Source organism: Sporisorium graminicola, chromosome SGRAM_16 (genome assembly GCF_005498985.1).
Source record: "Sporisorium graminicola strain CBS 10092 chromosome SGRAM_16, whole genome shotgun sequence".
Lineage (NCBI taxonomy): Eukaryota > Fungi > Basidiomycota > Ustilaginomycetes > Ustilaginales > Ustilaginaceae > Sporisorium > Sporisorium graminicola.
In genome coordinates, this window is record NC_043726.1 from 491,942 (window position 1) to 509,585 (window position 17,644).

Here is a 17,644-nt window from a genome sequence, read left to right on the forward strand (position 1 = left end):
ATGGAGGATCCCGTCAATCAAGCGGGCAAGAAGAAGCCCGCTTTCGCCTTTTGGGAGCGACAACGCAAGGACAGCACCTCTTCACTCGCCAATACAGCACCACCACCATCCGCCCTATCCACCACGTCACTTTCCACAGCGCGTCGCAGCGATGGTCTCGAGCGGGCAATGTCTACGTCACCGTCACCGTCGCCGTCGCCATCGCCATCGCCGCAGCGTCCAACAGCTCTTCAGCAGCAGCAGCAGCAGCAGGCTGATACGACTCCTAGATCTGGTCTCAGCGGCGTGCAGCGTCTGATTCAGCAATACTCGCAGTCTGGATCTGGTGTCCCTTCTTCCTCCAACTCATCCTCTTCGCTCAATCGTTCGCTGTCTGGCCGACGCACCAATGTTACATTTCCGCAACCGAATCGGAGCCTATCATCTTCATCCGCCACTCGCGCATCTGAGCTAGCAGAAGTGCCGAGCAGTGCCAACGCGACAGCCGACAGCTTGGCAACTCAGCAACCACAAGCGCACCTGCAATCACCATCGGCGCGTCCGCTCATCGCATCCAGTCTCGCACGACAGGCTTCTAGCAGCTCGAGCAGCGCCAACAGCGCACCACGATCCGCGCACTCGTCCGCAACCATCACGTCTCACCAGTCCATTGACGCTACTGCCAGCAACGCCGAGCCATCTTCAGCAAGCCCATCTGCAGACGCGTCCACATCCCAGCTCCAAGATGCACGACAAGCTGATCCCAACTTCAAGGAAGTAGATGCCGAAAAGGCACGCAGACGTCGACGCTTAGTACAAGAGCAACTGCGCAAGCGCAACAGCAAACGACGCAGTGCGGGCGCCATCGACATGACCGAGTCGCCCGTGCTCTCAGCCGATGAAGAAGGCGACGACGACGGTAACGACCTCAATGGAGCGGAAGAGACAGAGCCTATCGCCGCTGCAGACACAGACAAGTCTTCGGCCTTGCCGAACCAAGTACGCGGCCGGGCAACGCACACACGAATCTCTTCGGCCTCCTCGCGACGCCCAATTCATATCTCCGAGACGGATGTAAGCAGCACGCTCGCCACCCGCAGTACCGACAACCAGCAGGAGGCCTTCCACGATGCGCAGTCGGATCCCATGACACCTTCCAAGCCTGTCGCCAGTGTCAAGGCAAATGCGAGCTTAAATGCACGCCGTGATCAGCAAGCTCGGCCTCCTTCTTTCGAGGACACACGTCCTTGGCTCGAGTTCAGCCCACTCTTGCCAGATAGCGAGCTGCTTGACAGCCCAGACAGACCGCCAGTACCCAGCTTTGCGCTTCGTCAGCACCAATGCGCCGCGTCTGACATGAGTGCTTCGCCCAGCCAGAGCAGTGTTGCCACAGACCCCAACGTTGCTAGCAGTATGCGTCCTTCGCCTTCTTGTTCCAACTCAGCTTCGCTCGTCTCTAGCGATTCTCCCAAATCACCTATCGGTCTTGGCTTTTCCACATCATCAGGGTACCCACCTGCAGCCTCGTATCTCTCGATTCATTCGCCCACCCAGGCCTCACATACCCGTGCTCATCGCACCACAAAGCTCCCACCGCCGCGTCCTTCGCCCCAAGCTCCGCTACCACCACCTCCCTCGATCGCTTCGTCTGCCGCCTCCTCCTGCGCTTCCTCACGCGGTGCAGTTGCTGCCCCCTTCAGTATTTCTGCTGGCTCTACACGCGCACCGCCCAGCACTTCGATGCGCACCGGCACAGCGCCCAATTCCCTGCAGGACCAAGTGGATGGGGTTAGTGGTTCAACCTTGCGCTCAAGGAGCTACAGCCTCGAACAAGAGGTCGCCTCCGCGGACCAGCAGACTCGGCAAATGTCCCTACATATGCCAGCCACCTCGAGCAGTGCGCAACCGCCGATCCGGACAGGTCCAGCAAACAGCCTTCAGCCAGCAGCAGCAGCAGCAGTAGCAGCAGCGCCGTCGTCCTTGGCAGTACCCATGATTCGACAACGCAGCGAATCCCTCCAGCGCAGAGACAGAGAAGCTCCTGAGGCTGTTGGTTCAGCAACCAGATCTTCGAAAATCTCGCCACCAAGCAGTGAATCTCCCATTACTGGTAGTGCTGGCGCTGCTGCCGCTTCGAGTTCATCGCGTAGCAACTCGCGGACGGGCACCATGATGGGAAGACCACGAGGCTTCACCGTCGGCGCTGTACCCGGTCCCTCGCAGCCTGCACGTGGCAGCGCTCCCGTTCCGACTTCTGCCAAGTCCAGGCCGAGGTCGCTCTTGTCCAACGAGATTTTCCCGCTCGATCTTGCCGAGCCACGCTACAAATCCAGAACCGCAAGGCAAGACAGCGACAATGCGCGCGACACTTACAGCATGGAATTTGACCGTCGAGTGCCATCTTCCTCCAACACCGAAGGCCCTAATCGGGGCATCTCATTCACCGAAGAGCGAAATTGTCTCAACAGCAGCAGCAACAGCAGCAGCGGCGGCGGCGGCGGCGGCGTGACCACCGAAACCAGCGACCGTCGCCCAAGCGTTGGCGGTCGCAGCCGCAGCGGAAGCCTCTTGCAACAAGTCAACTCGCAGCCCAAGTCACACGCCAGCTTCGTCATCGCCGTGGTCGGCCACGCTCATTCGGGCAAATCCACCGTCATCAAAAAAGGCCTGCGTCAATTCGGTCTCTCGAAACCCCATGTGCTTTCCGAGAAGGTCACTTCCCACTCCACCGTCTGTGTGGTCGACCAAGAGCAAAGAACCATCGAGGTGCTCGAAGTGGATGCCTCGGTTCTGCTCAATGGTCCCAGCAAGCGCTTTGCCTGGCCCAAGTTTCTCCCGCACATCGATGCCGTCATCCTCTGCTACGATGCCTCCGAGATCGCCTCGTTTCGTGGCATGTCGGAACTACTCGAAAACTTCTCCGTCGCCAACCTCAGCACGGTCATGCTAGCATGCAAGTCAGAAGTCCACCCCAAAGCTGTTGACCCTTACTATGCAAGCGACATGGCGTGCATCTACAACGTCGGCCTCGCCGAGTGCACCGTCCAGAGCGAAGAGGGCAAGAAGCGCATGCGCGACTGCTTTTCCTACTTGGTCAAAGAGGTGGCCAAGGTGCGATCGGGACGTGCACGCCGTGGTCCTGCTAGCACCGTGCCTCCAGCGTTTGCCGCGATGGCTTCGCCGAGATCTCTGTCGCCCGGTGCTCCCAATGCTGGCGCGCCAGTGCCGCAGAGTCGAACTGCTTCCAGCACGTCGCAGACAAGCTCGCAAAGCAACCCCCCTCGCTTGCTGCCAGAAGCGACTTCGACTAGCGGCGATGCAGTCTCGACTCACCTTGGCGACCAGCTCCCTTCGCCTGCGGCACCCATCGACCTACTTCGTGCGAGGGGCTATAGCAACGCTAGCTCGAGCGGCGGTCGTGCCGTATCTGCGGGAGGCCACGCATCATCGACAGACGCGGTTGACAACGCCGCTCATGCCACCGTGAATTTAGGCATGAAAACAGATGCGTTCGCAGATGGTGCCGCGCAAGCACGCCCCGGAGGAGCTGTTTTCACGCCGCGCAAGATGAGCACAGCCACTGTCGCATCTGGCCATTCAGATGCCCCAACGTTTCAGTCGGACGAAGATGGCGTGCTACACGACAGTCTTCATCGCGCGCAAATGGGTATGCAGAACGCGCGTGCCACCGGGGGCTACGTCTCGATCGACGAGCTGTGGGACAAGCTCTTCCACGCTGCCATTTCCAGGACAGACGAACGCTTTGTCACCATGTTCATGGTGTTTTTCCGTGGTTTCGCTACGCCCATGGAGCTGCTCAGGCAGATGATAGCGCGCTTCGAGATGCTTACCGCCGAGGACGTGGCCGATGGTCTTGTGCATCGGTTTGCCTTGATCAGGCTAACCAACATGCTCGGAGATTGGGTGCTCGACTATCCCGGAGATCTCAGCCATCCCGAATCGCATGCTCTCCTCGTGCGCTACCACCGCCAGTTGTTGCGTCACCCGGACACGGTGCACACAGCGTCGCAGATCCATGCGGCTGTGGATGCGGCGGCTTACGCACCGGATCTAGATGCACTCTGGAGCAAATCGGTCAACAGCGACCAGACGCGACACAAAGGGATCGCTGCAGCCATGGCAGCCGTTACCAGTGCCCAGCAGAACGGAGCAGAGGCCGAAGCTGCGGATAGCGCCGGCTTGCTACCAGCCAGCCATTCGAGCGGGAGCGCTTCCGGATTTATGCCTTCTTCGGGCAACACGAGCCACGATTTTGACGGCGCGGGCCCGGGCCACAGCGGAGATGGCTTGGAGGAGCACGAGCGAAACGGCTCCGAGAGCAGCCTGCCCTTGCGGCCTCACGACGTGGGCGACAGTGGACGCTCGCGCAGTGCTTCCGACCTTACCAGCTCGTCGGTCGAAGCAGCTGATGCATTTTACAGGGATGGTAAGCAGAGCATGACGTTGGCACCACCGAGCGTCGCCAGTGGCAGTGCCTCGGGTACAGGCACACCCGCGAATGGGACCATTGGCAGCAGTTCTGTGACTTCTTCGACGGCCAACCTCGTCGCGGGCAGCGGTGGCATTGGCCACGAAACGGTGTCTAGCAGCAACTTGCGCACGCTGGACCAGAAAGCGGCGTTGCGCAGCATCTCGAACGTGCTCATGGAAGTGGACGACGAAGTGATTGCAACCGAGCTGACGCGGCTCGAGTGGAACTTTTTCACCGCCATCCAGCCGCGAGATCTGCTGCGACACATCCTCGTCCCGCACGATAAGCGCGATGGACCCGTTTCGCGCTCCATCTCGCACTTCAACTACATCAGCAACTGGGTCTGTTCGATGATCTTGGCGCAGAGCAAAACAAAGCATCGTGCACGCATGTTGGAGAAGTTCTTCAACATTGCCTCGATCTTGAGGCACGACAACAATTATGGCTCGCTCAACTCGGTGCTGGGCGGGCTGAGCAAGACGGCGGTGCACCGGCTGCGCCAGACGCGCGAGTTGCTCAAGGGCAAAGCGGTGAACAAGGCGTACCAGAGCCTGGTGCGGTTGATGTCGAACGAGCGATCGAGTGCAGCGTACAGGTTGGCGCTCGAAAACTCGGACGGACCGACGATCCCGTACGTCGGCGTGCATCTGCAGGACATCATCTCGATCAGCGACGGCAATCCCTCGATGCGGGCCAGCGACGGCTGGATCCACTGGCGCAAGTTTTCGTTGATGGACGAAGCGGTCATGGCGGTAGCCAGGTGTCAGCAGTACGATCGTTACATCAAGCCGAACGCGGCGGTGGAGCGGCTGATTGTTGACGTGCCGATATTAGATGATGAGGCGTTGTACGAGAGGAGTTTGCTAGTGGAACCGAGGACGAACAGCGGGGCAACGGGCGGGGCCGGCAGCAAGATCAAAGATCTGAAGACGTTTTTGAGCAATCAGGCTGCAGGAGGTGGAAGCAGTGGCGGTGGTGGCAGTGGCGGTGGCCATGCCTAGCACGCGTTGTACGGGTTTCAATGGACAATCTCAGAGAGTTTGCAAAGCGAGCAGATTTGTGTGTGCAAGTGTTTGGTTGTGTAACAGAAGGTGAGTCGCGGTGCGGCAAGTCGAGAAGAGGCCAGCGTCTCACGCCAGCATTACGCAAAGCAGCACACACACACGCACGCACACATACGGCGCACACTCCATCCCTGGCGGACGAATAGCATGTTGCATTTGCCATAAGAAAAGCTACTTGATCTTCAAATGCACCTTCTCGACGAAACCGGCGAGATCACTCTTCCTGACCTGGATGCTGTACGTCTGGAATCTGTCATGTCGAACTCTGGCGCCGCTCATCTTTGCCGCGTGCTGGAAGGCAGCGGTGAAGTGGTTGTTTTCGACGAGACCGTGGACGGCAGCGCCCGTAGTGCCGACGACCAAGAAGCTGTCCTTGGCCGGGTGCAGTGCCGCGAGGATGAACGGCAGCGGGGCGTAGACCGGTGCGCCTTTGCGCTGGTGTAGCTGCTGCTGCTGGTCGACGATGATGTCGCGCAGGCTGGTGGTGAGCCAGTTGGCCAGGCGCAGGAGCACGTCTACGTGGGTGAAGAGGTCCAGGTCCGCACCGTCCTTGAGGATGGCCAGCCGGAAGTTCTTGAGCGTCCGAATGCTCTGGTTCGTGATCAATGAGATGCCGCGCGCGACGATCTTGCGGTGCAGTGCCTGGGACAGCAGCAGCGAGGAGCGCAGCAGATCGACCGACGCAGAGCGCGTAAAGTCGAGCGCGCGGTAGGCTTCGTAAAAGTTGGTCGTCCATACGCGACGTTCGGCAGCTTCCAGGTTTGCCATCTCCTCGGCACTGCCCCCGCCTGCTGCTGCCTGGGACGCGACGGCTTCGAGGTCCAGCCCGGCATTCGCGCCCGTGGCGTTGCTCGCCGAGCCCGCGGCGGTGGCGGCAACTGCAGAGGTGATCGAGTCCGTCAGCGTCGTCCCCAGGCTCCAGACGCGTTTGGTGGCAAACAGTTCCGACGTCTGCGCGTGCGGGTTGGCCGGATTCAAGTTGGCCGCAAAGCTGTTGTTCAACGGGCCCCCGTGTGCTCCACTCGACGTGGCCGAAGCAAACACCATGCCTGGCGTTTCGACTTCGATCTTGACGCCGTGCGCTGCGACCAACAGCGCCGAGACGCCCTCGACCACATCCGCGGCACCCAATGGCGCAGTGCGGAACCCCAAAGACCGCTCGAACCCGCGATAGGTCAGCTCAGTCAGTCCATACTCGGGCGCGATTGCCTCGAGCTTGCGCACCAGGCTCCGGCGCAGATCCAGCGGCATGTGCGTGTAGTTCTGCCGCACCGCCGTAAGGGAGAAGCCCATCTTGGCCATGAGCCCCCGCAGCTTGGACAGGCCGCGCTCGCGCCACACGCCCAACTTGGCCGCAACGTACGCGGTATGGTACATGGCCGTCTCGAGGCTCCAGTGGCGGTAGAGCGTGAACCGCAGTTCGGCAGGGATGATGCGGATGGAGCGGTCGTCTGCGTCTTCGGACTTTGTGTTTTGCGAGATGCCCACGCGCAGCGCGCGGTCATGCGCGCGTGTGGCGGCGGTGTTGGGTCTCCCCGAAGCAGTGTCGTCCTTGTCCTTGCTGGAGAGCAGGTCGAGGGACCACGCTTCGGTGGGTCCGTGGGAGGAGGAGGGCTCCATGGCGATGACTTCCGAGGCGTACGCGGACGAGTAGGTTTCGTACGTCTCAAAGTCGATGCTGTTGGAGAGGTACAGCGAGGTGAGGCCGACGATGGCGAGCCAGAGCGATTCGCGATCGGCGCGACCGAGGGCTTCGCAGAGGAGATAGAGCATGGACGAGGCAGACATGCCGAAGCTCTCGCCTCGGTTGTAGTAGCGGGTCAGCACGTTGCGGTATCGATGGCGTTCAGCGTTGCTTAGGCGTATGCTGGAAGGCGAGCGCTGGCGGTGCCGTCTTTTGGTGCTGGTGCCGTTGTTGCGCGGCGAAGGGGAGCGGAAGGACCGTTTTCGTTTGCCTGGACCATCTTGATTATCATCATCATCATCATCATCATTATCGTCGTCGCTGTGCGCTGACTCGCCGTCATCATCGCTGTTCGAATCGTCTTCTTCACTATCCGATTCGACATCAAACTCGAGTTTCTCGAAGGCATCCCTCTCGCCGCCCTGTCTGCACAGCTTGGTGGCAATCTCGCCATCGTCCCAGCACCACACCCTGTCGTTGGCATGACTCGTGGCAAACAGATTCTCCAAGTTCCAGGGCCGATGCGAATCGATCACATGAATGGTACAACTGGCTGGGATGTTGAACGTCGTCGGCAGACTAAGCACCGCTCCGAGATTGACAAAGATCACCGAGCGAACATCTGTCGTCGATGTTGAGCTCGAAGGCAACGCGGCTGCAACGCTGTCCTCATCGAGTGCCGGAAACACGGCGGACAGCGTGTTGAGCAGCGACCGGTATCCTTCGACGGGTACAATCCTGTGCGGGATGTCGTCTTGCAGCAAAAGCGAGGTGAGGATGCGTGTAGCGCATACAGAGTCGACGTCGGGCGAGCTGAGGATGAGCACGCTCGACACGCCAGGCCCTGCCGCACGGGCTGCTGAGCGAATACGGGAATAGGCTGAAGCATAGTCGTGTTTCGAGGTGGACGGGATGCGGTCCGGATCGATGTGCACGTCGACGAGCGACGAGTTGGGACACGCCACCACAACCATTGTGTCGAAAAGCTCGGTTGCTGCGCGAGAGTCGTTTGCACGTCAGAAGTGCGATCGAAAGGTGACAGTATGGCTGATGATGATGGGGTTAGAAACGTTGGAGGCCTGTGAAGATCAGGCTCAAATGCTGTTCGGCTCAGTCGAGCGCCGTCAACACTAGTTGACAACAGCAAAAAAAGTGGAGAACGAGAGAGGGGCAGCAGAGCGCAGTAAAAGTGCATCCATCACCCAAGCAACACTGCGTCTCAAGGGCCAAACGCAAAGAGAGTGGGCGAGAGCAACACGGTTCCAGAGGGAAAAGCGCGTCGAGTCGAACGAGTTCTTCGCGTTGAGTAGGGGTTTTCTGGACAATTGTTCAATGTCAGATCGAGGTGGACAACAAGCAAGCGACACAAAGTGGCACGTCCTTGCTCTCGTGCGGTTTTATCGAGCAATGAGCTGGAAGAAATGGTTTGGCGGGCGCGCACAGTCCAACTTGTGCCGACGGTTGATCATCATCCTCACAACCACCATCAATCCCATCACGACATCCACGGTCGTTGCTCAAATTGGCGCCGCAAAACAAGATGCAGTTGCCACTGTTGCTGGTCACTCTGCTTGCAGCACTCGCAATCACAATCCAGGCGGCAACACTGCCCGACTCTTCCGTCTGGACCAACACCAACTACCTCAAGCAGATCGACCTTGCCGGTTCCACATCGCACGCCCTCACCACGCTCACCATCAAACCCAAATCCGCCTCTTCCGCCGAGACTCTGCCGTATTATTTCCTGCTGAGCGCTCAAGAGGCAGAGCAGTTGTCATGGAGCCGACTGACAGTCAAACCGGCACTCGATTCGGTGCTTGCGTCTACATCTGAGCTCAAAGGAGGTGCACGACCCGTGCTCGCGCTCGAACCGCAGGGCGCAGTGGACGGCGATGCCAATAAAAGTTTCCTGTACAAAGCTGAGATTCCTACCGATGTTCTCGGTGCAGACGGGGCTTCTTTGACGCTCGAGACCACGCTCAGCCACGTTACCGTGCCACTGCCGAGCACCGTCAAGCAGACCGAACCGCAGCTCTTCCTCTGGACGGGAGACGCTGCCATTCGCTCACCTTACACGACAGTCAGTGGGAAAATCAAAGTGAAAGCAGCTTCTCCCAAGATCGTCGAATTCACCCCGCAGGACGCTACCAAGTCTGGGTCGATCGTCACCTTCGGACCATTCTCCAATGTTGCCCCTCTCGCTACCGCACAAGAGTTGCAGAAAGCCACAGTGCATTTCCAGGCGGACACCCCACGAGCGACTATTGTTTCGCTCGACCGAACCGCCGAGATCAGCCACTGGGGCGACGCACTCTCCATCACCGACCGCATCCTCCTGCGCAACTCGGGTCCCTCGCTCAAAGGCCATTTCTCGCGCATCGAGCACCAGATGGCCTCCTTCTACAACCGCGGCTCTGGCTCTGCGCTCTCCTCGCTCACCTTCACTCTGCCCGCAGGCGTAAAAGACCCGTGGTTCATAGATCAGATCGGTAACGTGTCCACCTCGCGATTCCGAGGCTCCGCCCCCGACCCTGCGCTTGTCTCGGCCTCTACCGGACTCCCCTCGGCGTCCGCCAAACTCTCGCTGCTGGAGCTGCAGCCGCGCTTCCCGCTGCTCGGCGGCTGGAACTACACGTTCAGCATCGGCTACACTCTGCCCCTCAGCGCCGGCGGCTGGACCAAGCGCCTCTTTGGCTCGTCCGACTACGTCACCGCCGTCCCGCTCTTCACCCCGCTCAAAGACGTGGCTGTCAACGCGCTGTCCACGACGATTGTGCTTCCGGAGGGCGCAACGAGGGTACAGGTCGAGCTGCCGTTCGAGATGGACGGCGTCGAGAACGGCGTGACCAAGACATACCTCGATACGGTGGGCAGGCCGGCGGTTCGGGTGGAGAGGAGGAACTGCTCGCCCCAGCATGCGCAGTTGGTCTATGTCAAGTACACCTTGACGCACCGCGCGAATCTGATCAAGGTGGGTGCGGTTGCGGCGGTGACGGCGCTCTTGTTGGCCGCTACGGCGGTTGTGCAGAGGGTCGAGACTAAGATTCGTTAGCGTCACAAGTGCGTAGATAGAACGCAATGAGTCATGCGGGACAACAAAGCAGTGTCAAAGATTGAATGTGTGTGAGTGTGCGTGTGTGTGTGATATAAAAGGAGAAAGAAGGTGGGGGGCTCAGCCGAACAGGCGTCCCATCTGGTCCAGGATCGGCTCGCCGCCTCCACCGCCTCCGTCCACATTGAGGAAATCGAGGTCCTTCATCATCCACTCCCACGACGGATCCTCTTCCAGCGTGTAACCCTGCCCTTCTGCCCCGGGCCCTGTCTGCTGCTGTTGTTGCGGCTGCGGCTGCTGGCCGAACCAGCTTGCGGGACTCAACGCTCCTCCCGCACTGCCCAAGTTGTGCCAGTTCTGCGCGCCTCCCACTGGAGCAGCACTGCTGGTGGTGCCCGGTGTTGGCGCGTGATGCGGTGGCAGAGCATGGTACCTTCCCGGCTGGGGTGCCGTCCACTGGGGAGCTGCGGCAGGCGACGGTGCCGGGGCAACCCATCCTTGAGCGTACTGCTGTTGTGGTTGCGGGAGCGGCTGAGGGGAGAAGAGCACGTTGGACGAATAGGTATGCGACGCTTTGGTGCCTTGTTTGCCTGTTCCAGCTGCGGTTGCTGTGTGGGCATACACTGGCTGGGTTGGTGACGATGAGGCGTCGGCGTGATCTCCTTGCCGTGGATCTGCAGTGTGGAGTGACTGCGATGGTGTCGAAGCTGTCGTCTGACGCGCTTCGAATCCACGTCGAGCAGCCGCCCTCTCCCCCTCCCCCTCACCCTCCCCGTGACCATCCACCTCCCCCCTTCGCTCTCCCTCGGACGTCGCGGTGATCGGCACCTCAAACCTCGCCAACACCCCCTGCAGGAAGCCACTATACTTGCTCGCCACGCTTTTCCCGACCCTACCCCTCGTCGCGCCCCCCACGCGCTCCAGTTCCCTCGCGGTCAGCCTGGCCAGGTTCACGACGCGCTGGCTGCTGACAAACCCGAAATCCACGCCGCCCTTGCCACCCTCGTTCCCAGCTGTTGCTGTCGCGGCCTTGCGCGCGAGATCCAGCGCGAACACGACGGCGTACACGGTCGAGATGATGGTCGAGTTGGTAATGTGGTCCATCAAGTGGCGCTGGCTGCGGTCGATGAACGTGGCCATGTAGTTGGTGCAGCTGATGTAGCAGTGGCGGTTGAGCGCGGCGAGCTCGGGCGTCACGTCGACGCTGTAGCTGATCGGCAGCGGGAGAGCGTACGTGACCAGCGCCGCATAGTCCAGCGAGAGCGGGCCCGTGATCTGCAGCGGTGACGGCTCCGTCGACGACGCCGAAGAAGCCGACGTGGAGGAAGCGGAGGAGGAAGGGGAAAGCCATCGCTCTTCCCATCGTTTGAGGTCCATCGTGACCGAGTTGCGGAAGTAGCTGAGTTGCAACAGGAGCTGGTCGCGTTCGGCGGTGCTGAGCGTGTCGTCGTCGCCGTCGCTGTTGGCGGAAGCTTCGGGGGGCGCGTGTGGAGGAGGGTGGGCGACTCTCCGCCGGGCTCCCAGGCTGCGCAGGACGTGGGTGTTGAAGTGATCACCCTGGGCGATCATGATCCTGCGCAGCTCGACCTGCGCAATCAGCGCCTCGTCCTGGCGCAGAGAGCACGGCATGCGATGCCACCGGCTGCACGTCGCAATCACCCCTTCGTCGGCCAGGTGCATCCTCTGCCCCGTCTGACTCGCCAGCGTCTTTTCCAGATTCCACAGGTTGATCCACAGCCGCTCCGTGTTGCGCAACTGTCGCTGATAATGCTCGTCCTGCCCATCCCGAACCCTCGGGTTCCCATATGAATAGCACACCAAATTGCACCCGAGCTCGGTCGCGATGCGTATCGCCGTACCCAGGAACAACCACGTCTGATCGCTCATCGCACTGTCCGACATGGGCCGGTAGCTCGCCAAGAGGAAAAACGCCTGCGCCATCTCGACGTTCTTGTAGTCGCCGCACGTGATCCATGTGATCATTTCCTCGTAGTGTCGACGCAGGCTGACCGCCAACGTGGCGGACTCGGCCTGGACGTGTGGGTCCGCCGAGGACTCGAATTCGGCCGACAGGGCGCAGATGACGGTCAGCAGGAACGCCGAGTGCTTGCGGATGTACGTGATGGTGGAGAGCGTGGGGTCGAAGATGTGCATGAATGTCCCGAACGAGGCGTAGAACGAGGTGATGAGGCGCGACGCTTGCGCAACGGTGAGCAGGTTCTGGTCGATCGGATCGAATTCCTGGCGGTTGTCGTAGACCGGGTGGAAGGCGCCTCGGGAGAAGTAGGTGGATGCCCAGCTGGACGGCGTCCGTGTAGATGTGGCCGTGACGGGCGGGGCTGAGGTGGTGCTGGCTGCAGGTGCAGTGATGCTCGTGCTGCTGGTGGTTGGTGTGGGAGATCGGGATCGTGCTCGTTTTCGAGCTGGATCGCCATCGCTTCCCGGCTGATCATGAGAGCTTGTTGCGCGGTCTCGATCCACTTGTTCCTGATCGTTTTCCTCGTCGCCACTCCCACTTGCACTGGTACCAGCCTCGTCGAAGTTGGTTTGCCGTCTCAAGCCCGAGCCTTGCCGGTTCGCGCGCTCCACGCCAAGCCTCGTGCTCCTCGTCCGCAAGCGCCTCTCGCTCTCATCGCTACTCGCCTGAGCCAGCAGCTTGAGCGGGTTGCTGAGCGTGGGGAATTCGTCGGGCACCCTAGCTACCGAAGCGTGGTCTTCCATGTCGACCAACATGTTAAAATCCGAGCGGCTCTTTTGCACGCCGCTGCCCATCCCCATCACACCCCCCATAGCCACCTTGTCCGCCTCCGCCCCATTCCCAGCGGGACTACTACTCGTGTGTCTCTCGCGCTTCACCCCCGCCGCTGCGGCAGGATCCGTTCCCTTGGAGAAGAACTTGCTTCGATGCAGCTGCCACATGAGTGTCTCGATCAAGCTCGTGGCGTCTGCATCTGCGACCTCTTTGTTGAGCTCCTTGATCTCGTGCAGTGTGCGATCGAGCAATTCGAGACGACGCAGGATCTGCTGAAGCTTGATCTTGCCCGGTTTGCGTCCGCGTTTGTGCGTGCGGTAGAAGCATTCGCGCTCGAGCTTGAGGCATCGCGAACAGGCCGTGCCCGGGCTGGTAGAAGGGATACACTTCACTTTGGCTTCTCGACATGGTTGGCATGACACCTTCTTCTCTGCCGCAGCTGCAGCTGCGGATGCGGAGGCTCCGGTTGCTGTGCGAGTCGCGGCGGTGTCTTCGCCGGCGGACGAGGACGAGGTGTCATCATCTTCATTGCCGGGCGTGGACTGCGAGCGAGACGACATCGCTCTGTGTGCGGATGGTGGACGATGGTGGTACGGAAACAGGAAAAGTTCGGCGAGTTCACGGCGACTCAGAGCAACGCCTTTGTGCAGGCGATTTAACAACATGGGGGAAAATCGCTTCTGTCATGCCTGCCCCATCTCTCTGTGGATCATCGAGAGCAGTTCACACTCCATGTTCGTTGGGGATAGATGGGGACGTTTATCTAAGCTTTGTCCGGAGGAGAGACAAAGGTGACGATCTGATTTCGAAAGCTCGTCGCTGCAGTGCGAAATGAGTGCAATGCCAACCGAACGAATGAAAAAGGGGGCATTTGTAGCGCCACAGCCTTGGTCGCCGAATCGTCTCCGAGCATAATACTTAATCCAACTGCGCCTCCCCACTGCTGAACGGCGTTGCGCATACCATGACAACTCACCTCTCTTTGCACTGGTACGGACAAAGTTAATGTCGAGTGCGATAAAAGTTGCTGCTGCCGGTGATTGGCGCGCGGAGAATATTGTACTGCTCAATAGACGATGCAGGCGGGAAGTCGGTGCTGAAAGCTACTCTGATCCTTCCCCTCTCGCAGTTCTCAAAAGACTTTCATCTTCGCTCATTGCCATTGAAATTCTCGTTGCAATAATCATGTGGCCGAGTGAGCGAGGAAGGGCGGCGAGGGGTATAAAAGGTGACCAGGGGTGATGACGTGCGGTTGATATGCATCCATCAATCCCACTGCAGGCGTTGGGAAGACGGCTACGTGTCAGCTTCTTTGTCGCACTTAGTCGAGTCGGCGGGTGGGCGTGGAAGTTCATACGTACAACGACTCGTTCTGGCTGCTGATCATTCTGGTGCAACGCGTTGGATTGCTTCTGCTGCTCCAGCTTTTGACTCAGCTTGCCCTGGTTGGGATTGCCCTTCACCGCTTGTTGAGACATCCTTCGTTCGGCTGCTCTAGCTCTTGCTTCTCTCTCTGCAGCTGATGTGCTTCCAGCATCACCACCACTCGCGCTCGGCTGGGAGGCAGGGTTGCTACCGCCGAGTCGTTGTCCTCCACTGGCTTTTGGTGCTGAAGCAGCAGGGGAAGGGGAGGACGCTGGCTCGTTGAGCGTTCGTCCTTCGCCTTGGAACGTCTTGCTTGTTGAGAGACAGGAGCCCATGATGTGTTGTGTGTGAGGAGCGTGGCAGAGTGGCCAGTGAGATGATCGAGTCAAAATCGTCTTGGTGTGGTGCCAAGAGTGAGTGTGCGTCTGTGCGGGGCAAGCCCAGATTCTTGAAAGTTTTCTAAGGCTCTGTTACATCGAATGATCCAAACGAGACAACAGTGCTGGAATAAATCGCCGATCTGATGCTGGCCACTCTCACGTGATGTGCAAAAAGAATCCATTTTGGAAGAATCGACTTTTGCGAAGCATTTTTGCTGATCATCACCATCACTATCACCATCATTGTCGACTCTACTCACTGCAGCCATCGCCAGCGATCACGATCAACGTACGGGAAAAGGATACGAAAGGAACACTCACACACTCCTAGAACACACCATGTCGACATCAAATACCGCCGGTCGAACGGCAAGACACCTTTTGCGCTCGTCTTTATCCGCCTCCCGAACCACGCCGTCCACTTCGGCGCTGGCCGCCCCAAATGTGTCACAACGAAGGTGAGTCCGTACTAGAGATAAGTATGAATGGAAGTGATAGGACGTTGTCTGACTTTTCTCGTTTCTACTCCCACAGCGTCTCGTCTTCGGCACCACGCACTTCTTTCCTTTCCAACATCACCGACCGACTCGCCAAAGTAGCGCTCGGAGACAACTACACCAAGAGCCGTCAACGCGGCGGTGTCCTTCCCGAAGAGCAAAACAAACTCGACTTTGAACGCCGTCGAGACTCGGCCATGGCATCCGTCTCCCCCGACGGCACTCCTCTCTTTGACGACGTCGAGTCGCTCCCCATCTCGCAGCAGGCACAACGCAAGCAGCAGCGCATCTCTGCCAAGATCGCCACGCGCCAGTTGCGCAAACGCTTCAACGCCAAGGATCCGCTCACGGGCGAGGCGCTGGAGCACAAGTACTCGACAGCCGCCTTCAAGATCTCTCCGCGCAAGTTGCAGATGCTGGCCAACCAGATCAGCGGCCAGCCGATCGACTATGCCATTCTGCAGATGCAGTTCTCGCCCAAGCGCGCAGCCAAGCGCGTCCTGAGCACCCTGGCGCTCGCGAGGGATCATGCGCAGGCAAAGGGCATGGAGGTGCCCCGTCTCGTGGTCAGCGAGGCCTGGGTGGGCAAGGGTATCTATTTGACCAGGACTGATATCAAGGGAAGGGCGAGGATGGGCAGGAAACATCACCCGCAGGCCAGGATGAGTGTCGTGTTGCGGTACGGCAAGACGTATGCTGACAAGGAGGTGGAGGCCATCGAGAAGGCAAGGAAGAGGGTCAGGGCTGTAGGGACCGGTGGGGTTGTTAGGACGGATAATGTCATTGTCAACGGGTTCCAGCGACCCGGGTGGGGCTGGTAGACGATTCCTTCCTGCGCTTTGCACACACAGTGCCTGTCACAGCCTCAGTCAACACGAAAATTGCACTATTCTACCGCTCATTTCGTCCTGCTGAGCTTCTGAAACGGGTTCAACACTTTGGCAAATGCGCCAAAACCAACTGCAATGAGAACAGGAAACCATCTGAAGCGAGCTCATCGGCGACGCCGTCGAAAGACATTCAGCTTTGTCCGATCCAGAGCCGCCATGGCATAGCCTGTAGCCTCGATAAAGCCGTGATTCCACAATCTCCAGGTGTTGGTCAAAGACTTGTCGATTTCCGCCTCTACCACCCTGGCGCCGGTCTGTCTCGCAGCCAACCGGAAAGCCCACTGCTGAGCGCTATTTCTGGCTTGTGATGCTTCCTGCGCCACATGCCGCGCTGTCTCGAGTCGAGTCGAGTACGAAAGCTGACTGAACCAGTTGCTGAACGCTTCGAGGTTGGTGGTGGCAGGCGGGCGGGTTGCGTCGTGGATCTCGTTGAGGCGGAGGTGGTAGTGGCCGAACGAGTGCGACTGGATCGCTCGTTCGATGTCGGATTCAGCATGCGAGAGACGTACGGGCGGCCGAGTTTCGTCAAAGCGCACGAGCGTTGGTTGAGAGACGGGATAGTCAATGACCGACGGCAGACTGATGAAGCGTAGCATCTGCCGGATGCGGCTGAGCTCGGTCGCGGCTGCTTGGGCCACTGCAGCTTGTTGCCCGCGAGAGGCAACAACGACGGATACGGGTACGTGCAGGGAGGTGTCGTGCACGATCATAGCTTTAAACAGTTCCTCGGACGTCAGCTGGCGGATGTGCATCGGCTCGGCGCAGCGAGGGTGGCATCACCCGGTCCCATCAGAGCGGCCATGCACGACGGCCCGCACAAGACGAGCACCACCATCGACAGCACCAGCTTCTCGCAGAGCCATTTTTGGCTCTTCATCTTCGTGTGCGTGAACCTAGAGAGGTAGGGAAGCCAGTGAAGGGACGCTGATGTGTGCTCTCATTGCTCTCAATCCGCGCTCACTGTCACTATCGAGCGTCATCTATTTATGGCTCAGCTTCAATGCACGCAATACTTGAAGCCCGAGTCGGTTACCGAACCCCTTAAGGACAGGAAACGTCTGCCTCGGAGCATTTCTGCTGCACGAGTGGTGGGAAGAGGAGTTCGCTGCGGGCCACGGAGTACGTGGTGGGAAATACTTTGCGCTGTGTGAGCGAATCCAGACTTTTTGCCAGCCCCACCACCAGACGAGGAAACGACGAGTCGGCGAGATGAACTCGTGCGGCGTGCAAGATCGCAACCTTGATCACTCAGCAGAAAAGACAGGAGATAGCGAGATTACCGACGCTCGAAAGACTAACTCTTTCCCGCCACAGCGGTGAAGGCGATGCGATCCGTGTGATCATCATCAGACCGAGATGAACGGAACCCGATTATGGCGAGCCAAGAAGCGCGTTGCTGTGTTGCTCTGTCATCGTGCGTTGGTCAACCCACCTTGATTGCAGGAAGATCTTGCTTCAGGAGCGTGGAGAGCGACGTGTGTAAGCACGA

General features: G+C 59.4%; 7 protein-coding genes across 7 annotated transcripts; 3 read left to right on the forward strand and 4 right to left on the reverse strand.

Moving 5' to 3' along the window:
• Positions 1-5,472, forward strand: EX895_002784 (uncharacterized protein; the record flags this gene model as incomplete). Its single annotated transcript, XM_029883382.1, has 1 exon — positions 1-5,472. One exon carries the CDS (start codon positions 1-3, stop codon positions 5,470-5,472), a length of 5,472 nt encoding a protein of 1,823 aa, XP_029740417.1.
• A 234-nt stretch (positions 5,473-5,706) lies between these two features.
• On the reverse strand, positions 5,707-8,193 carry EX895_002785 (uncharacterized protein; the record flags this gene model as incomplete). The annotated part of the gene is made up of 1 exon (XM_029883383.1): positions 5,707-8,193. One exon carries the CDS (start codon positions 8,191-8,193, stop codon positions 5,707-5,709), a length of 2,487 nt encoding a protein of 828 aa, XP_029740418.1.
• Positions 8,194-8,759: 566 nt separating this feature from the next.
• On the forward strand, positions 8,760-10,271 carry EX895_002786 (uncharacterized protein; the record flags this gene model as incomplete). Its single annotated transcript, XM_029883384.1, has 1 exon — positions 8,760-10,271. One exon carries the CDS (start codon positions 8,760-8,762, stop codon positions 10,269-10,271), a length of 1,512 nt encoding a protein of 503 aa, XP_029740419.1.
• A 120-nt stretch (positions 10,272-10,391) lies between these two features.
• EX895_002787 (uncharacterized protein) lies at positions 10,392-13,583 on the reverse strand (the record flags this gene model as incomplete). Its single annotated transcript, XM_029883385.1, has 1 exon — positions 10,392-13,583. One exon carries the CDS (start codon positions 13,581-13,583, stop codon positions 10,392-10,394), a length of 3,192 nt encoding a protein of 1,063 aa, XP_029740420.1.
• Positions 13,584-14,289: 706 nt separating this feature from the next.
• EX895_002788 (uncharacterized protein) lies at positions 14,290-14,723 on the reverse strand (the record flags this gene model as incomplete). The annotated part of the gene is made up of 2 exons (XM_029883386.1): positions 14,290-14,298; positions 14,385-14,723. The coding sequence occupies 2 exons, from the start codon at positions 14,721-14,723 to the stop codon at positions 14,290-14,292; spliced, it is 348 nt and encodes a 115-aa protein (XP_029740421.1).
• Positions 14,724-15,107: 384 nt separating this feature from the next.
• On the forward strand, positions 15,108-16,086 carry EX895_002789 (uncharacterized protein; the record flags this gene model as incomplete). Its single annotated transcript, XM_029883387.1, has 2 exons — positions 15,108-15,226; positions 15,303-16,086. The coding sequence occupies 2 exons, from the start codon at positions 15,108-15,110 to the stop codon at positions 16,084-16,086; spliced, it is 903 nt and encodes a 300-aa protein (XP_029740422.1).
• Positions 16,087-16,259: 173 nt separating this feature from the next.
• EX895_002790 (uncharacterized protein) lies at positions 16,260-16,907 on the reverse strand (the record flags this gene model as incomplete). Its single annotated transcript, XM_029883388.1, has 1 exon — positions 16,260-16,907. The coding sequence occupies one exon, from the start codon at positions 16,905-16,907 to the stop codon at positions 16,260-16,262; it is 648 nt and encodes a 215-aa protein (XP_029740423.1).
• Between the last annotated feature and the right edge of the window lie 737 nt (positions 16,908-17,644).